General features: G+C 42.4%; 1 protein-coding gene across 2 annotated transcripts in view; it reads left to right on the top strand.

Moving 5' to 3' along the window:
- The window catches only part of adcy9a (adenylate cyclase 9a), a 171660-nt gene that overhangs the window by 109536 nt on the left and 41518 nt on the right, over positions 1-20606 (top strand). For both annotated transcript variants that reach the window (XM_043711471.2, XM_043711470.2), the window contains exons 3-4: positions 10880-10984; positions 11675-11874. In XM_043711471.2, coding sequence (XP_043567406.2) covers positions 10880-10984; positions 11675-11874 — 305 coding nt within the window. The remainder of the gene's footprint in view (positions 1-10879; positions 10985-11674; positions 11875-20606) is intronic.

Below are 20606 nucleotides of genomic sequence, written 5' to 3'. Positions count from 1 at the left end.
CAATCTATCTCTGGGGAACTGAACTAAAAGGTAGGAAATGAGAGAGAAAGTTGAGTTGAAGATCATGGGGAAGGAATCAAATCAGTGATGAGGTCATTCTAATAACAAAATAGAAATGCATTAGAACAAGTTTGGAGAACTATGACTGCGATAGCTCCAAGTCTTGAGGGGCAGGGAGGGCGGATCATGAATTGAAATGCTAACTCGGACAAAGCAGTTGGTTTGATCAACACCCCATTCACCACCCCAAGCTTTCACTCCCACTGCTACCTACAACAATTGGCCGACGAATCACAATGCACCCTTCCAAGGGGGTCCTAACTGACCTGCTATGTTGGTGTTCCAAATACAGGCAGGAGAACCAGAAGCTTCTACAAGATGTTTCATTAATATTTTTCTCCTGCTTTTGCTAATGAGCAGCAAACACTGGCCTCTGATTGGAAGATCCAGTGAGCTGTGCAAATGCAAATAATTTGAGTCAGCCTGAAGCTGTATTGAAATCCCCACACAGTGAACATTAGCATTCTATTAACTTTTCTAATTTTCTAATTGCTGTGTTGTCATATTGAACTTTTTGTGCACTAAAGCCCCCAGATCCCTGTGCATCTCTGAGCTCTGCAGTCTCCCACTGTTTAAGAAATATACTTTTTAAATTCTTCCTGCAAAAGTGGACAATTTTACATTTTTCTACATCATTCTGTGTTTGCCAAACCTTTGATTGCTCACCCTATCTACATCCGTTTGAATTCTCATTATATTCTTTTTAGGTAGACACGTAAGTATCACCAAATTCATCTACCTTATCTTCAGTCCCTTCATCTATGTTGTTTATAAAAATTGTAAAAAGTTGAAGTCTGTTCACTTTGACACACTATGTTTTGCAATCAGTAAATTACTAATTTATCCCATTTACGCTACTGTTTCCTATTAGCCTACTTGGATCAATATATTATTGCCATTACTTGAGTTTTTATCTTCTGCTATGATCTTGATGACATCTTATCGACTATCTTCTGGCAATCTCCGTGCAGTGTATCCATTGGTTCCCCTTTATTCACAGTGCTATTATTTCTCAAAAAATTCCAATAATTTAGCTCAACACTATTTCCTTTTCACAAAACCTTGTTGATTCTGATTACCATGAACTTATCCAGGAGTCCTGTTGGAGCCTCTTTCATAATTGCTTCTAAATTCTTCCCATTGAATGATGTTAAGCCAACTGTTTTATAATTTCCTGCTTTTTTTAAGATGCAGTTAGATTTTTAATTTTCCAAACTAATTGAACCTTTCTCAAATCTGGTGAATTTGGGAAAATTGGAGCCAATACAACAACTATCTAACTAATCATTTGCTTTAAATCCAGAGGGTGTAGTCCATTGAGACCAAGGGATTTATTGGCCCACAGCTTCAGCAATTAGCTCGGAACCACTTCCTTGGTGATTGTAAATTTCTTGAATATCTCCCTTCCATTTCCTGATTTGCAGCACTTTGTCAGATCTAACTTGATAACTCCATAGCAAAAACTGATAAGAACTGCCAGCTCAATTCATCTCTCATCTCCTTTAACTTCCATTGTTAATACCCCTGACTAATTTTCTATAGCACCAATACTCACTAACTCTTCTAAACATTTTTAGAAAGTGTTAATATCTGATTTTATAGTTCTCGCTGGTTTTGTCTCATACTTGAAGTTTTCTCGCTTGTTTAGATTATTTATTTTTCATTGTTTTTCAAATTCTTTAGTTATCTACTTTATTTATTATGTTCAAACTTCTGACTAGCAGTCCATCTGTGCATGCTTTTTCTGACAGAAACACAGAACTTTTAGAATATTGTGGTCTGTTCTAGTCTCCCTGCTGTAAGAATGATGTTAAAACTTGAAAGAGTTCAGATAAGATTAACAAGGATCTTGCCAAGGTAGCAGGGTTTGAGCTTTATGGAGAGGCTGAATAGGCTGGGGGCCCTGGAGTGTCCGACATGGAGAGGTCCTCTACTTTTCGTCATTTATGTAAATGATTTGGATGTGAACATAAGAGGTAGAGTTAGTAAGCTTGCAGATGACACCAAAATTGCAGGTGTAGTGGACCTTGGGGTTACCTTAGATTACAACAGGATCTGGACCAGATGGGCCAATGGGGCTGAGAAGTGGCAGATGGAGTTTAATTCAGATAAATGTGAGGTGCTGCATTTTGGGAAAGCAAATCTTAGCAGGACTTATACACTTAATGGTAAGGGCCTCTGGAGTGTTGCTGAACAAAGAGACTTAGGAGTGCAAGGACATAGCTCCTTGAAAGTGGAGTCGCAGGTAGATAGGATAGTGAAGAAAGTGTTTGGTATGCTTTCCTTTATTGGTCAGAGTATTGAGTACAAGGAGTTGGGAGGTCATGTTGCAGCTGTACAGGACATTGGTTAGGCCACTGTTGGAATATTGCATGCAATTCTGGTCTCCTTCCTATCGGAAAGATGTTGTGAAACTTGAAAGGGTTCAGAAAAGATTTACAAGGATGTTACCAGAGTTGGAGGATTTGAGCTATAGGGAGAGGCTGAACAGGCTGGGGTTGTTTTCCTGGAGTGACCTTATAGAGGTTTACAAAATTATGAGGGGCATGGATAGGATAAATAGACAAATTCTTTTCCCTGGTGTGGGTGAGTCCAGAACTAGAGGGCATAGGTTTAGAGTGAGAGTGGAAAGATACAAGAGACCTAAAGGGCAGAGTTTGCATGCAGAGGGTGGTATGTGTATGGAGTGAGCTGCCAGAGGAAGTGGAGGAGACTGGTACAATTGCAACATTTAAGAGACATTTGGATGGGTATATGAATAGAAAGGGTTTGGAGGGATATGGGCCGGGTGCTGGCAGGTGGGACTAGATTGGATTGGAGTAACTGGTTGGCATGGACGGGTTGGACCGTAAGGTCTGTTTCCATGCTGTATATCTCTATGACTCTCTGATTCTATTTGATCTTATAAAGATTTATAAGGTCACAAGTGGCATGGATATGATGAATAGCCAGTGTTTTTCTCAGGATAGATGAGTCCAGAAGTAGAAGGCATAGGCTTAAAGTGAGAGGGCAAAGATTTAAAAGGCACCTGAGAGGAAACTTTTTCCATGCAGTCGCTCATGCGCCCTTGTCTCTCAAAGTGTATAAGGTATGAGCAGGTTACCGGGAAAGAGTTAACTTTTGGGTTGTGTTACAAAGGCTCAGCTCGCATGACTTTGTTTACTGCAAGTGCTTATCTGGTCAATGAGGTACTGTAGGCAAGGGTAGTCGGTTAACGAGGTGAAAAGCATCAATTATGTAATGCCAGTTAACAAGGTTAAGAACATCCATTGTATAATGCCAGATGGCTTAATCTTTACTGTTGATGTTCGCTGATTTTAACGGTCACCCAGTCAATACAGATAGTGCCTTATTTGGAAGCTGCTCCCTGTAAGTGACTATATAATTCCTTAAGAATCTGCTGTTCGAGAGAAGACCGAGAACTCATGTCTCCGTGCACATGGACAATTGTTCTCTCTCCCTGCAGGGTCTGGAATAAAGATGAAGGAGGTAAAGCTGTACTGTGTCTCTGTGTTTGCTTCAACTGATATGGGGATAGGGAAACGGGACAAAATCCCCATCATCGGTGCCCTTGCCCCCAAAGGCCTGCTCTCCCCTAATCTGATGAGAGTCAAAACCAACTTGTAACACTATCTTTGTATCTCTCTCCACAAATGCTACTAAACCTAAGTATTTCCAGTACTATGTTTTATTTCAGTATTTATTTCTTGTTGTAAGTATCAATATCTTAGACTGAAGCATAATGTGATAATTAGGGTGCAGAGGAACCTGAACAAGATGGGTGGACACTATTTCGTCGGATAATCGATTTGACCTTAAACAAGGGAAGCCATGCTGATCTAACGCTGTGCTCTACTGTAGTGTTTGTTTAAATCTATTATTTTGATGAGTCTGCTATTTAAACAAACTAATTTTTGCAAAACTGCAAATTTGCAGGTTAAACTGAGAAGGGCTAAACCCTTACTATCACATAAATATATGAAATCCAGCATTAAACAAGATCCCAAACAGCTTCTACAATCACAAGAGCATTTACCAGTTTCCGTGAACTCAGTATCGCGATAGAAAGAAATAAGTACCACCCTGTGCATGCGTTTACTTTCTCTGTCATTTTTCTCATGAACGGCCCAGTAAAGTGATGGGACTAAAGCGCTTACTTTTGCAAAGGGCTGTGTAACTAACCTTCACGTTTTAAAAAAAAATCCAGTCACTGTTGCTTGAGGTGTTTGTGTTTCTTTGGTTTTGCCAGCATTTTCATATGTTCTTCAGTACAGGTAATCCGAATTCACTTACCTTTTTGATGTAAAGTCTTTACAGGACCGTGAGATCATCTTCGGATAATCTGAAATTCGGATAATTGATATTCGGATAATCGAGGTTCCTCTGTATTTTATAAATTTATAAGATTTTTCGATTGTCAATAGTGAGGAATTACGCTGTAGACTGCAGAAAGATATCAATTGACTTGTCAACTGGATAGTAAAGTGGTAACTTCTCAACTGAACTGCAATTTATAGGTTTGGGGAGGGACAACAAAGCAATGGCATTATATCAATAAAGGGACAAGACTGAAGTGTAGAAGAACAGTGAGAATTTAGAGTGCATGGTCAGAACCATAACAGGACTGGTAGATTATGTGGTTATGGCAGCAGATGGACATTTTCCTTTATTCTCTAAAATACAGAATACATGAACAGGAAAGTTAATTTAGAACTGTATAAAACACTGGTTAAGCCACAACTAGAGTACTGCATACATTGGCAGATATTATTAGAAGTAAGTGCAGTAGGGAGTACAGAGAGGATTTACAAGGATGTTACCAGGAATGGAGCATTTTAGCCATTAGGAATGATTGGTTAGATTTTTTTTTAATTTCTTACCTCCAGCATCTGCAGTTCTTGCTTTTACTATATTGGATAGGATGAGGTTGTTTTCTTTGGAGCAGAAGAAGCTCAGAGGAGATTTAACAGAAGAATGAAAACTTCTGAGGGACCTGATAAGGGAATAGGTCCTGGGGCACAACTAGTTATTAAATGTAAAGCTCTTCTGGATAGGCCTTTGAAGCGCTGAAATCAAGCATTGGAAGTGCAGATGAAGTGGTATAATAGGCTGATGGTTTATTGACCAGCATAAATGCAACTGGCCAAATGGTTACCTTCTGGACCATGAATTTTCCATATTTCTAAACCGATTTCCATATCACCTGTCCATTGTGGAGAAATTTACAAAGAAAAATATCTTTTGGCCACAAGTCCATCAAGAAGTGGTCAGGACATAGTGTCCTTGAGACCCTGCTGGAAAAGGAGAGGGTGCATCGTGTTGTGGTGTTCCCTGAGCAGACTGTCAAAGCATTTGGCAGAGTGCCTTATTGCCAGAATGTTTCAAAAAACACCAAGACATCACTTGGCTGGTGGTGAGAAAGACTTTGCCACGCTGGGCTAAGAATCACCTGTTTTCACCAGTGCCCTCACTGCCAACTGCCACTGCTGACCTTCACTGGCTGCGCCAGGAACTTGCCATTGCTCGTAAGACTTCTGTGTGACTGCTGCCTCATTGCTTCTACCATCCTTCGCAACTGGCCGCTGCTACTGCCAGACTTTGCCACTGCACTGTGGCTACTACCATCCGGACCCATACTGGGTCCCATCCGCTGTCGGGGAAAGTGATGACCCAACAGTATTATCGCTGGACTGTTAATCCACAGACCCAGTTATGGTTTGAGGACCCTTGTTGAAATCCCGCCACAGCAGATGGTGGAATTTGGATCAGTTTAAAAAAAAACTAGTATTAAGAGTCTATTAATGTCCTCGAATCAATTGTCGACTGTCAGGAAAAGCTCATCTGGATCACTAATGTCCTTTTGGGAGGGAAACTGGCATCTTGTCTGGTCTGGCCTACATGTAAATCACTACAGAATCCAACTCCGGACATCAATGAAGTCACATTGCCACCAACCAGAACCCGCTGCTTTGTGGCTGACTGTTAAAGTCACCCAGCTGCTGCTGTTGCCATGACCGAACACCAAACAGCTAAAAGAGAGAGCAAAAGAGTAAAAAACAGGAAAAAAAAATGTCGGAGCGATCAAACTCTGGTGAGGAGTTCAGCCACCATCTTGGATGGAGGATTGTGCCCTGGACAATGCGTCTAATGATAGCTAAACAATTGTTGATTGTCAGAAAAACCCATCTGGTTCACTAATATCCTGTCACTGGCATCTCATCTGGTCTGACCTACATGTAACTCCAGACCTACAACAATGTGGTTGAGTCTTAACTGCCCTTTGGGCAATTAGGGATGAGAAATAAATGTTAGCTTAGCCAGAGAAGCCTATATCCCAGAAGTGAATTAAAAAAGAGTTTTTTAAAAAACTCCTCTCAGTCCTAAATGTTTTTAAATCCTGAGACTGTGCTGCCATGGTTTAGATTTCCCAGTCGTAATACTGTAAACTTTCAGAATTTTGCAGATATTTTGAACCAACTCACTCAGACATATTGTGGCATATCTGGGTAAGTAAAACTGAGCCACAAGAGCCCTCTTCAGAATGTTGTAGATTTTTTAAATCAACCTGTTTAGGCAAGTAATGACAACCTTGGAGCAGGTGGGTCCTGAACCCAGGCCATTTGGCTCAGAGGTACTGCACCATGAGACTTCCTAATAGTTTTTGTTTTAAATCAACCGGGACATTGTAAGACACTCCTCAAGATTTGATGGCTTTCTGGACCAAAAGCAGGGACGGTGCCATTCTGCCACAAGGCCACTCTTAGGAATCTTGTATGTTCATTAAATCACCCCTTGTTCTTGTAAATTCCAGAGAATATGAACCCAGTTTACTTTGCCTGTCTCGTTGGACAGCTCTTTTGTTAGGCACTCGTCTAATTAACTTTTGTTACATTGCCTCCAAAGCATGTACTTTGAATTGCATCATGTTAGACAATCCCAAGTTTTCTAGCCACGAAAATGTTTTTACATATATTTGGCATACAAGTGGATCCCCTTTTCAACCATAGCATGCTACAGTAAGCATACAGGATCAAGCAGGCAACACTGGCTGCATTGGAGTTTAACATCGTATTGTATCCGAATACACATGCCTGTACTTCACTTTTATACTTGGTATATAAGTTGATCTCTGTTTCAAAAGGATTTTTCAAGGCTTCTAACTGTTGACTTTTGGGTGACATCTGCAGTATAGTTGCTTTAAATATGGCAATCAGAATTGCACCTAGGTGTGGCCTCTCCAAGGTCCTGTAATTGTTACAAGATTATTCCTGTGCTTCAATCCACTTACAATAAAGACCAACATGTAATCTGTCTTAGTAATTGCTTGCCATAATTGCGTGCCACCTTTGTTCCTTATGAATATGCTCAAGTTTCTCTGAGCATCAAATTTCATGCTTTTTAAATATTCTCTTCTTACAACCAGAATAAATAGCATAACACTTTCTATATTATACCCCATCTGCTACCTTGTTGGCTGCTCATTTAGCCTAATTCTTTTTGCAACCTCCCTGTGTCTGTCTTTGAGCTTGCATTCTTGCACAGCTTTTTATTATTGGCAGACTTGGATCTATTACACTCAGTCCCTTTTCCCAGTTCGTTAGTATATATATAACTGAAGTGTAACATTAATTCCTGCAACATTCCATCAATCACAGCTTTCAAACCTGAAAATGTCTATTCCTTAACCCCACCTCTGCTAATTTGTGAAGCAGAGTGATGTCAACAGCATGGATTTAATTCCTGCATCTTCTGAGGTTTCCGTGAAGGTGTCTCCTCCTCAATCTCTCCCCTTGCCTGAAGCATGGTCACCCTTAGCTTAAGCCACCACCACGTGTCTATCTCTAATGAAAGAGCAGCCCTATATTCTAGTAAGACTGTCATGGCATTACCTTCTATCCCTAGCTGCAAACATCCTCATCTTATCTGTAAAATCATTGGCACGTTACTGAATGCTTTTTGGAAATCGAGGGTATTCTAGATCTACTGGTTGCTCGCTACCTATTAGTTAGATCCTCAAAAACCTCCAATAAATCTGTCACATGATTTCCCTTTGAGAAAATCACGTTGATACTTCTGATCATACAGTGCACTCAATCATAGTCAAACCTCCTTATTGATAGTAATCCAGCAATTGTCCATTAACTCGGGCTAACTGATCTGTAGTTCCTGATTTTCTATCTCTTTCAGCTGTCACATTGCTACCTTCCAACCTGATGGAATCTTTCCAGTGTATAGGGATTGTTTGAAAATCATCGCCAGCACATGCTTCACCTCCCTGTAGTTATCTCCTTTGGAATTTTATAAGGAAAGGAAACACATAGTGTACACTGGATCCATCTAGCTAGTCGGTTGTCCTATTTGTAAGGTTTAGATTGAGTTTTGGAGTTGTGCTTTGTTTAAAAAGGCAGTCAAGAACTTATTGTGTAGTTTATTAAGAAACAATAGTTCAGATAAGATGTGTGATCTGAGTCCAGAAAAAGTATATGAACAATGACAGGTGAGGCTGATTTTAATGATCTTGGAGAAAACCAAATGGATGGTGCAGTTTGCTAATGGTCTATATCAATTGAGCCGGCAGTTCCTGCATTCAAGCCGGTGTTAAGAAGCTCCTCCCTGCCTTCCTTGCTCTTCCTCCGTTTTTCTGGCCTACTAAAGAGTGAATCCCAACCCTGGAGCACCCGTTAATTTACTTTATTTGTCAGGGTTGTTTTACCTCCTCTTCAATCAACTGTTTGAATAGCTTTGTTGCTTTCCCCCACCCTTTCCTAACTTTATCAGAGGGTGCCTTTTACCTTATTTCATGCTGGGTAAAATTTGCTAAAACTTGTCAGAATTATGTAGATAAGAGGGTATGAGGCAACATTTTGTTAACTTAGGAATGTCAGCATGAAGGCCCGAAACGAGACCACAGCATGACACTTCTAATAGCACATTTCTCTTTTTGTTATCTTTGTTTACCATTGACTTGTTAACTCCTTAATTATATTAAGAGACCATTTGTACGCCCATGAGTCCAAGGATCTGCAGGTAGGGAAGTAGCTTGTTCAGTCACGTGATCCATGACAGAAAATCAGGACCCTGAATAGATGTAGGTGAGAATGGGGATGGATGAAAGTAAGTTCACAGATGACACAAAGGTTGATCTGGTGGTTAACATTGAGGAGGAAGGTGTAAAGTTACAGGATGACATAAATGGATTAGTCAGATGGGCAGATCAGTGGTTGATGAAATTTAACCCTGATAAATCTGAGATGATGCATTTTGGAAGAAGGAACAAAAGAGTCAACGAATGACAAAATATTAGGAAGCTCAGAGGAACATGGGGATCTTGGGGTGCTTGTCCACACATTCCGGAAGGTGGCAATGCAAGTTAATAGGATAGTTAAGGCATATGGGATGCTTACCTTTAGCTTGGCCTAGACAGGTCATGTTGAAATTGAACATAACTTTAGCTAGACCACAGATGTGTTTTTCTATTCACCGTACTGTGGAAAGGATGTGATTGCACTGGAGGGTATTGCTTGGGGTAGAACATTTCAGCTATGAAAAGAGGCTGGATAAGCTCTAATTATTTTAGAGCAGAGAAGGTTAAGGGGACGACCTTTTGCAGGTGCAAAAGATCGAAGAACATAGGCAGTGTGAATAGAATGTCCTTAATTGAAGGGTCAATCGCAAGGGGCATGATTTTAAAGCGAAAGATAGGAGGTTTAGAGGGAATTTAAGGAAAAACATTTTTCACTGAGGGTAGTGGGGATCTGAAATGCGCTGTCTGGGAGGGTAATTGAGGTGGGTAACCTCTCGACCTTTAAAAAGTACTTTCATGAGCACTTGAAGTGTCATAATATTTAGACTATGGGCCTAGTGTGTGAAAGTAGAATTAGTGTAGGTAGTAGTATGTTTTTGGTGGTGCAGATTTGATGGGCTGAAGAACATTTTCTGTGCTGCAAGATTCCATGATCTGCAAACCAAAGGACAGCCGATGACCACAAACTTAATTTCATTAGATTGTGAATTTCTAAAACTGATTTTTCCAGTAAATGGACTTGGACTATTTGTCCAAGAAACTAATAGAGAGTAGCCTCCCTGTCAGAGATTAATTTGGGATGGAGACATGTAGGATCTGAATTTCTATTTGGAACAGGATGGATAAATTTCTGAACCCAGTCCTTTATGTCTTGAAGCATATACTTTGCTTGAAGTTGAACTGTGTCGCCTACCTAAATGTTCTTGAGAGCTGAATTTTTGGCCTGACAAACCCTTTTGTCAGGAGCAGTAAAATTGATGTTTCGGGCAAAAGCCCTTCATCAGGAATAAAAGCAAAGAGCCTGAAGCGTGGAGAGATAAACTAGAGGAGGGTGGGGGTGGGGAGGAGAAAGTAGCACAGAGTACAATAGGTGAGTGGGGGAGGGAATGAAGGTGATAGGTTGGGGGGAGGGTGGAGCCCATGACTTGTCCTATCTGCCTATCTTCTTTTCCACCTATCCACTCCACCCTCCCCCCGCCCCCGACCTGTCACCTTCATCCCCTCCCCCACTCACCTAGTGTACTCTATGCTACTTTCTCCTCCCCACCCCCATCCTCCTCTAGCTTATCTCTCCACGCTTCAGGCTCTCTGTCTTTATTCCTGATGAAAGGCTTTTCCCCAAAACATCGATTTTACTGCTCCTCGGATGCTGCCTGAACTGCTGTGCTCTTCCAGCACCACTAATCCAGAATCTGGTTTCCAGCATCTGCAGTCATTGTTTTTACCTAGTTGATTACAACAATAGGTTAAAAATGTATGTTCGTTTTAATCCGCATCCTGTATTTTGTTTTTCAGCCCATGTGTCCATCCTGTAGTATAATGCTCATTCCTGGATCCAGTGCCAGTACCGAGGAAACTGCTGCACAGAATGGTTGTCAAGATGAGCGTAAAAATGCCAAGGTACCAATCCAAAACAAATGTAGGCCCTGTATCACAGCTTTACAGAATTGTTACGGTGAATAGCAAATGTTGCACAAAATAAAAATATAAAAAAAAGTTGAATTGATTATTACGTTTTGTATCCAGTTATGTAATTTGCCACCTGAATTTAGATTTTGACTCAATGGTAATACCACACTGCCATAAGCTTGTGGTGTGTGGAATATCTTAGTTAATGGCTTGTGTAATGGCTTGTAATAAGTTTATGGGGAAGTTGGCTAAATATATGGAGAAAATAATCTAATGATATGTTCATAGGTTAGATGATGTTAAAGGAGGAAGCTCAGGTGAAACATAAACAATGCACACATTACAGGGGTACTTGGTTCAAAGGCCTATTTCTGTACTGCAAATTTGACTTTAACTCCTGAGTAAAAGGTGGAAACATTTCAACAATGGCTTTTTTTCCCCATCTGGAGCTAGAATTGTTTGGATTATTAAGATTATTTCTTAAGCATTGATTATATGTTGTAATCAAGACCATTTCCTTATAATATATTTAATGTTTTGAGCATCTTTAGTATAATCCATATTTTCACATTGGGTGCATTTACTAAAGTTTATGAAAGCACAGATTAGCTGTGTAACACTGTCTAAATGTCTGTCTGTTCTGTGAAGTGGTGAGGTCATGGAACCTTTTCTCTCATGTAGGCACCATCAGCAGGGCGAAGTCTGAAGGCCCAAAATGGCTTACTAAGTCCCCCAGAGGAAGAAAAGTTAAACAACAGCCAGACATCACTGTTTGAAATGCTGCAGAGTGAGAGGCAGCTGGATGGACTGCTTCCACTACGCTCCAAGCAGATTCGGGAGAAAACAGATGCTCAGTTTGTCAGTGTCATTAAGGAGGACAGGTATGTTTTGTTAGGCAAGTGTTTTAAGTGTTACGGATCAAGGCTGATGGATGGAGTTGAGGTACTGATTAGTTGTAATTTAATTGAATGACAGAACAGATTTGAGGGGTGCAATGGCCTGTTCCTTTGGAGAAAGGGCAAGCGGTACACTTGTGCAGATTTGCGTCCCGTTTGTTGACTTGCATTGTAAATTATGAAGTTCCCCTCTAACTTTGAGTGGACAGAAGTTCCCTGCCTCTGACTTGTTATACGAATTATCAGCAAAGTTGAAGGCTATGAATTACAGAAATGTGCTTAATAGCTCTATTTTATAAGTTCTACTATTTAACCATTTGCAAGAATAGAACATAGTTTTCTTTCAATTTCCTTTTAGTTACTTGTATGAGGTTTTTGCCTTTATGCTTAGTTGACTGAAAATGTAGTTCAAACCACACTGCCAATGTTTTGTTCTGAACCGTATTGACTTGACAATTTTGACACACATTCGCATTCATTTATGAACAAAAAAGTTTGTTAGAACTAACAAGCTAGCATCTATACATCAGGAATATGATGAAATACACTCCTCTTGCTTTGATAAGTGAAGTTCCAACAATTCTCTAGAAGCTGGAAATCATCTGAAATGGAGCAACCTTTTTAGGCACTCCAACTACAACCTTAAATATTTCCTCCTACCACACTAGCACAGAGTGATGACGGCATTGTACCATCTAGAAAATGCCCTGGCAACTCACCAAGGTTGCTTTGACAGTAAATTCATGTCTCTTGATGCTTTGACTTGAAATTATACTTCTGAGTCAAAATCCTGGAACTCTCTCCTTTTATCTATATTGTGGATGGACCAACTGAATTGCTGCAGTTCAAGAAACAGCTATCACCTTTTCCCGAGCAGCCAGGAGTGGACAATAAATGCTGACCTTGCTAGCAAGGTTCAGATCCTAAGAATGAATATTTTGAAAAAAATCTTCCCTTCCTTGGTTCTAACATTTCCACAATCTATCATGTTCCTCTTCCCCTGAAAATTTGAACCCAAATTATTGCTATTTTCTGATCACTCCCCTTTGAGAGACTGAGTAGCATGTCCTGAGTAAAACAACAATGTCCTGTTGCTCTGACCAGTTACTGGTTTGTAAAAGAAAGCCAGCTACCTGACAAGCAAGCACCCTTGTTTGTGTCTTAATCCACACTTTAATAGTTGTAAAGTGCATGAGCCTATCCAAAGCTGTAAAGAAAATTGAATTAATTGAAAGTAAACATTCATGTTCAACCAGTGAAAAACTGCTTTGTGGATTCAGACTCTGATATTTTTTCAACGTGCATTTAGACTAATTTCTTCTGTTGGTTTCTGGCTGTCCTTAATGAACATAAGCTCATCAAACTTTTTCTGTCCACATCCTAACTCCTCATGTTCTTTCTTTGGTGCCCAGTTCAGCAATTTAATGTTAAGGTTCTCTGTTTTCAAATAGCTCCATTGCCCCTCCATTTCTTATCTGTGTAACCTACTGCACTCTAATTCTGACATCCTATGCATCCCTACTTTTACAAGCTACACTATGGTCAACTATTCCTTTTAAGTTTTTTTGGAGCAGTTTGTGGCAGAGTCTACCAGGGAACAGAAGTTCTGGATTTGATATATAATGAGGCAGACTTGATTAGGGAGCTTAAGGTGAAGGAACCTCTAAAGGGCAGTAACCATAATCTGATAAAATTCACCCTGCAGTTTGAGAGCTGGAATTGGATGCATTGGTTTTAGAATTGAGTAAAGGCAATACAAAGTCATGAGGGAGGTGCTGGACAGAGTTGATTGGAAGGGGATCCTAGCATGGTGGAGCAACAATGGCAGGAGGTTTTTGGGGGCAGTTTGAGATGCACAGCAGCATTTCATCCCAAGGAAGAAGAAGAATACAAAGGAATGTCAAGGACAGCATAAAAGCAACGAGAAAGCATACAATGTGGTGAAGATTAGTGGGAAGCCTTTTAAAAACCAACAGAAAATAACTAGCAAAGCAATAAGAGGGCAGATGAAAAAGAGGGTAAGGTAGCTAGTAATGTAAAAGTGGATTGTAAGACTTTTCCTTTGATATCTAATAGGTAAGAGAGGTGCAAGGGTGGACATTCCTCCACTGGAAAATGAGGCAGAGGAAGTGGTAATGGTGAATATTGAAATAGCAGAGGAACTGAATAGGTACTTTGCATCAGTTTTCATGGTGCAAGACACCAGCAGCATACCAGAACTGAGAGTCAGGGGACAGAAGTGAATGTAGTGGTCATCACCAAGGAGAAGGTGCTGGGGAATTGGAAAAGTCTGAAGGTGGATACATCACCCCGATCAGATTGTCCACACCCAGAGTTCTGAAGGAGATAGTTGGGATTAGTGGCATTAGTGGTCATCTTTCAGGAATCACTGGAATCAGGGAGGGTTCCAGAGGACTGGGAGCTATGTAATGACACCCCTGTTTAAGAAGGGATGGAGGCAGAAGACAGGAAACCATAGGCCAGTCAGCCTGACCTTGGGTATTGTCAAGGTTTTAGAGTGCATTATTAAGAATGCGATTGCAGAGTACTAGGAAGTGCCTAGTAAAATAGACCTGAGTTAACATGGCTTCGTCAAGAGAAGTAATGTCTGACAAATCTGTTAGAATTCTTTGAGGAAGTAATGAGTAAGTTAGATAAAGGTGAGCCAATGGGCATTCTGTTTGGATTTCCAGAAGGCCTTTGACAAGGTGGTGCGCAGGAGACTGTTAAATTAGTTAAGAGCCCAAGGTGCTAGGGGCAAGGTACTGGCATAGATAGAAGATTGGCTGACTGGCAGAAAACAGGGATAAAGGGGTCTTTTTCAGGATGGCAGCCAGTGTTTAGTAGGCCCCCTTGGGAGTCAGTGTTGTGCCCACAACTATTCATAGTTATACATTAACTATCTGGACCAAGGAAATGAGAGTATTGTTGCTAATGTTGCAGAACACAACGATAGAAGGATGGACAAGTAGTATTGAAGAATCTGGAAGCTGCAGAAGGACCTGCACAGGAGAGTGGACAAAGAAGTGGCAGATGGAATACAGTGTGGGAAAAGTATGAGGTTATGCTCTTTGTTTGGAAGAATAGAGGCATAGACTATTTTTTTAAGTGGGGAAAGGCCTCAGAAATCTGAAGCACTTAAGATGCTAGTTCAAGATTCTTTTAAGTTTGACGTGCAGTTCCACTTGGCAGTTGCGAAGGCAAATGCAATATTAGCATTCATTGCAAAAGGGCTAGAATGCAAGAGCAGAAATGTACTTCTGAGGCTGTATAAGGATCTGGTCAGACTACATTTGGAATATTGAGAGCAATATCTGAGGAAGGAGGTGCTGGCATTGGAGGAGACCAAAGGAGGTTTACAAGAATGATCCCAGGAATGAAGGGCTCATCATATGGATAGCAGTTGAGGACTTTGGATCTGTATTCAATGGAATTTAGAAGAATGAGGGGGAATCTGATTGAAATATGCAGAATACTGAGAAGCCTGGATAGAGTGGACATGGAGATGTTTCCATTAGTCTGAAAGACTCTGACTCAAGGGCACAGCCTCAGTAAAGGAATGGCTCTTTAGAACATAGTCAGAGGGTGATTATTTGTGGAACTCATTGCCACAGAGGACTGTGGAGCCCAAGTCGTTGAGTGTATTCAAGACAGAAATAGAAAAGTCCTTGATTGGTAAGGGGATCGAGAATTACAGGTAGGAGGCAAGAGTTGAGAAATGTACCAACCAAAGTGGAGCAACCTCGATCGGCTGATTAGCCAAATTCTGTTTATATAGCTTATTGCCTTTGGAACTCAGTCCCTAAACCTCTCCAAAGCTCGACATCGCTTCCTCAAAGACGCATTTTAAAACTTTTGACCAAATTTTCCTCCTCTTTTCTCAATATGGCTTAGTGTAAAGCTTGCTTTAATTGTGTTCATTAAAGGTACTTTAGGAAATCTTATTGTATTAAAAGTACTGTACTTAGTGGTTGATTTGACTAATCTCTTTGGGACACAACCAGATTAAGAACTGGGCACATTAGGAATGGTTGAGGAGATATAATTAGGTCCTTATGTAAACTCATCAGACTGAATCATATCACTTATAGGCTAGCATGATTAGGGAGGGCATCCCTGGTTGGAAACAAAGCATTGGCTGTCCACATGTTCCCCTCAACCACTTGATTACTTGCAATTTTCTTTCTTGATTTTTGTTTAAACTTATTCTGGATTGCCTTGTCTTGGTTCATCTGCTGTTTAACATGAAGCATGGCTGTTATATGGTATAAGATCTATAGAACTGTCATCATTGGAATCCCCTCACATTGGAGATTCTTCTAGATATAAATGGCTTTTTTAAGCCAGTTAGGAAAAAGTGAAAAGGGAGGGAAGGAGAAAAGAACAAAAGGGAAATGTGTGTGATGGAATATAACACAGAAGAGACTGGCTTCTGGCACTCCCAGAACTTAAACTTGTATTAACAGATGTTCAGCATCTTTAGTGTCCTTATAATGAAGTAGTTTGAAATTGATTATAGTCATATTCATACAGCGTGGAAACAGGGCTGAAAAATGTGTTGCTGGAAAAGCGCAGCAGGTCAGGCAGCATCCAAGGAGCAGGAAAATCGACGTTTCGGGCATAAGCCCTTCTTCAGGAATAAGGAAGGTGTGCCAAGCAGGCTAAGATAAAAGGTAGGGAGGAGGGACTTGGGGGAGGGACATTGGGAATGCGATAGGTGGAGGGAGGTTAAGGTGAGGGTGATAGACCGGAGAGGGGGTGGGGGTGGAGAGGTTGGGAAGAAGCTTGCAGGTCAAGAAGGCGGTGCTGAATCTGAGGGTTGGACTGAGATAAGGTAGGGGAGGGGAAATGAGGAAACTGGAGAAATCTGCATTCATCCCTTGTGGTTGGAGAGTTCCTAGGCGGAAGATGAGGCGTTCTTTCTCCAGGCGTCGTGTTGCCATGGTCTGGTGATGGAGGAGGCCAAGGACCTGTGTGTCCTTGGCAAAGTAGGAGGGGGAGTTAAAGTGTTCGGCCACGGGGCGGTTGGGTGGTTGGTGCGGGTGTCCCAGAGGTGTTCTCCGAAACGTTCCGCAAGTAGGCGGCCTGTCTCCCCAATATAGAGGAGGCCACATCAGGTGCAGCGGATGCAGTAAATGATGTGTGTGGAGGCGCAGGTGAATTTGTGACGGATATGAAAGGATCCCTTGGGGCCTTGGAGGGAAGTGAGGGGGAAGGTGTGGGCGCAAGTTTTGCATTTCTTGCGGTTGCAGGGGAAGTTGCCGGGAGTGGAGGTTGGGTTGGTGGGGGGTGTGGACCTGACGAGGGAGTAGCGGAGGGAGTGGTCTTTCCGGAATGCTGATAGGGGAGGGGAGGGAAATATATCCTTGGTGGTGGGGTCTGTTTGGAGGTGGCGGAAATGACGAAGGATGATACGATGTATCTGGAGGTTGGTGGGGTGGTAGGTGAGGATCAGTGGGGTTCTGTCCTGGTGGCGATTGGAGGGGCGGGGTTCAAGGGCAGAGGAGCGGGAAGCCACCCCACCAACCTCCAGATACATCGTATCATCCTTCGTCATTTCCGCCACCTCCAAACGGACCCCACCACCAAGGATATATTTCCCTCCCCTCCCCTATCAGCATTCTGGAAAGATCACTCCCTCCGTGACTCCCTCGTCAGGTCCACACCCCCCACCAACCCAACCTCCACTCCTGGCACCTTCCCCTGCAACCGCAAGAAATGCAAAACGTGCGCCCACACCTCCCCCCTCACTTCCCTCCAAGGCCCAAATTAACCTGCACCTCCACACACATCATTTACTGCATCCGCTGCACCCAATGTGGCCTCCTCTACATTGGGGAGACAGGCCTCTGGGAACACCTCTGGGACACCCGCATGAACCAACCCAACTGCCCCGTGGCTGAATACTTTAACTCCCCTTCCCACTCCGCCAAGGACATGCAGGTCCTTGGCCTCCTCTATCGCCAGACCATGGCAACACGAGGCCTGAGGTAAGAGCGCCTCATCTTCCGCTTAGGAACCCTCCAACCATAAGGGATAAATGCAGATTTCTCCACATTCCTCATTTCCCCTCCCCCCACCTTTTCTCAGTCCCCACCCTCGGACTCAGCACCACCTTCTTGACCTGCAATCTTCTTCCTGACCTCTCCGGCCTATCACCCTCACCTTAACCTCCTTCCATTCCCAATGCCCCCCCCCCCCCAATCCCTCCTCCCTACCTTTTATCTTAGCCTGCTTGGCACACCCTCCTCATTCCTGAAGAAGGGCTTATGCCCGAAACGTCGATTTTCCTGCTCCTTGGATGCTGCCTGACCTGCTGTGCTTTTCCAGCAACACATTTTTCAGCTCTGATCTCCAGCATCTGCAGTCCTCACTTTCTCCTAACATGGAAGCAGGCCCAACTTGTCTCAGACTGAACTAGTCTCATTTGGCTGTGTTTGGCCCATATTCTTCGAAACTTTTCCTATTCATGTACCTGTCCAAATGTCTTAAATGTTGTAATTGTAATGCCTCTGTCATTTCCTCTGGCAGCTTGTTCCATACACATACCACCCTTTTTATGAAAACGTTGTCCGTCAGGTTCCTTTAAAATCTTTCCCCTCTCACCTTAAACCTATACCCTCTAGTTTTGAATGCCCTATCTTGTGGTAAAGACCTTGGTTATTCACCTTATCTATGTCCCTCCATGATTTCATAAGCTTGTATGAAGTCACCTCTCATATGCTTCAAGGGGAAAAAAAAGAGTCCCAGCCTATCCAGCCTTAATTCAAACCTTCGTATTTTGGTAACATCCTTGTAAATTGTTTTTTCACCCTTTTGAGTTTAATGACATACTTCCTATAGCAGGGTAAGCAGAATTGACCCAAATTGTGCCAAATGTGGCCTTGTCAATGTTTCATACAGGTGTAACGTGATATCACAACTCTTGTGCTCAATAGTCTGACTGATAAAGGCAAGCACTACCTTCATCACCCTGTCTACCTGTGATGCCACTTTCAAGGAACTGTGCACCTGCACCCTTAGGTCTCACTGTTCGACAACACTCTCCAGGGCTCTATCATTAATTGTGTAAGCTTTCCTATGGTTTTTCTTACCAAAATGCAACACCTCGTATTTATCTGCTTTATACTTCATCTACTATTCCTCAGCCTACTGGTCCAGTTGATCAAGATCCTATTGTACCCTTAGATAACCTCTGATGTCCTCTTATGCTACTAATTTTGGTGTTGTCCACAAATTTATTGACCATGCCTCCAATCTTCTAATCCAAACCGTTTATGTAAGTGATGAACAGCAGTGGATCCAGCATTGATCCTTGCGACACACCGCTGGTCACAGGCCTCCGGTCTGAACAACAAACCTTCACCACCATCCTCTGTTTCCTAACTTCAAGCCAATCTTGTATCCAATTGCCTAGCTATCCCTGGATCCCATGTGACCTAACCTTACTAACCAATCTATCATGCGAGGAGAAAGTGAGGTCTGCAGATGCTGGAGATCAGAGCTGAAAATGTGTTGCTGGAAAAGCGCAGCAGGTCAGGCAGCATCTAGGGAACAGGAGAATCGACGTTTCGGGCATTAGCCCTTCTTCAGGAATGAGGAAAGTTGGTCCAGCAGGCTAAGATAAAAGATAGGGAGGAGGGACTTGGGGGAGGGGCGTCGGAAATGTGATAGGTGGAGAGAGGTCAAGGTGAGGGTGATAGGTCAGACTGGGGTGGGGGCGGAGAGGTCGGGAAGAAGATTGCAGGTTAGGTTAGCTCAACATTTCAATTCCCCCTCCCACTCCACCAAGGATATGCAGGTCTTTGGACTCCTCCATCGTCAGACCACAGTGAAACGACGGTTGGAGGAAGAACGCCTCATCTTCCGGCTAGGAACCCTCCAACCACAAGGGATGAACTCGGATTTCACCAGTTTCCTCATTTCCCCTCCCCCCAGCCTGTCTCAGTCAAATCCATCAAATTCAGCACCGCCTTCCTATTCTTAAAGTAGACAACATGAAAGGTACAGGGGATGTACTAAGAGAATAAAGCCATAAGATTCTACAGTTTTGAGCAAACAACAATAAACTTTTATTTTACAACTGTAGAATGTTATTACAATCTAGGTTGCATATACAGAACAACCTTGGTTATCCGAATTTCAGATTATCCGAACAAGATCTCAAGGTCCTGTAAAAATTTTATTAAATTTAAATAAAAGCACAGCGAGAGCAAGCAGCCTGGTCTGGCTGCGAGAGCAGGAACAGGATTGTCATGGGACCCTGTTCTTGATATTGCTGTCGTCACTGGGGCTCCTGTTCCTGCTATTGCCACTGCCACCGGGGCCCCTGTTCCTGCTATTGTCGCCGCCACCGGGGCCCCTGTTCCTGCTATTGCCGCCGCCACCAGGGCCCCCTGTTCCTGCTATTGCCGCCGCCACCGGGGCCCCCTGTTCCTGCTATTGCCGCAGCCACGGGAACCCTGATCAGTTATCCAAACAAAATACTCCCCACCCATCTCGTTCTGATAATCGCGGTTGTTCTGTACAGAGGAACCTGTATTATCCGGCATTCGATTATCCGAATTTCGGATTATCCAAACAAGATCGTAAGGTCCCGACGCATGGTTAAACTATGTCATCCAGCATTCGATTAACTGAATGAAATACTCCCTGCCCGTGGCCTTCGGATAATTAAAGTTCCTCTGTATACCTTGTTTTTAACACTCAAAATTAAA

The sequence above is a fragment of the Chiloscyllium plagiosum genome, unplaced genomic scaffold, assembly GCF_037043375.1.
Source record: "Chiloscyllium plagiosum isolate Xiang-an unplaced genomic scaffold, Cpla_swu_hap1 HiC_scaffold_20, whole genome shotgun sequence".
Classification (NCBI taxonomy): domain Eukaryota; kingdom Metazoa; phylum Chordata; class Chondrichthyes; order Orectolobiformes; family Hemiscylliidae; genus Chiloscyllium; species Chiloscyllium plagiosum.
The sequence above is the reverse complement of the archived record's forward strand: the minus strand, read 5'-3'. Positions and strand labels throughout refer to the sequence as shown.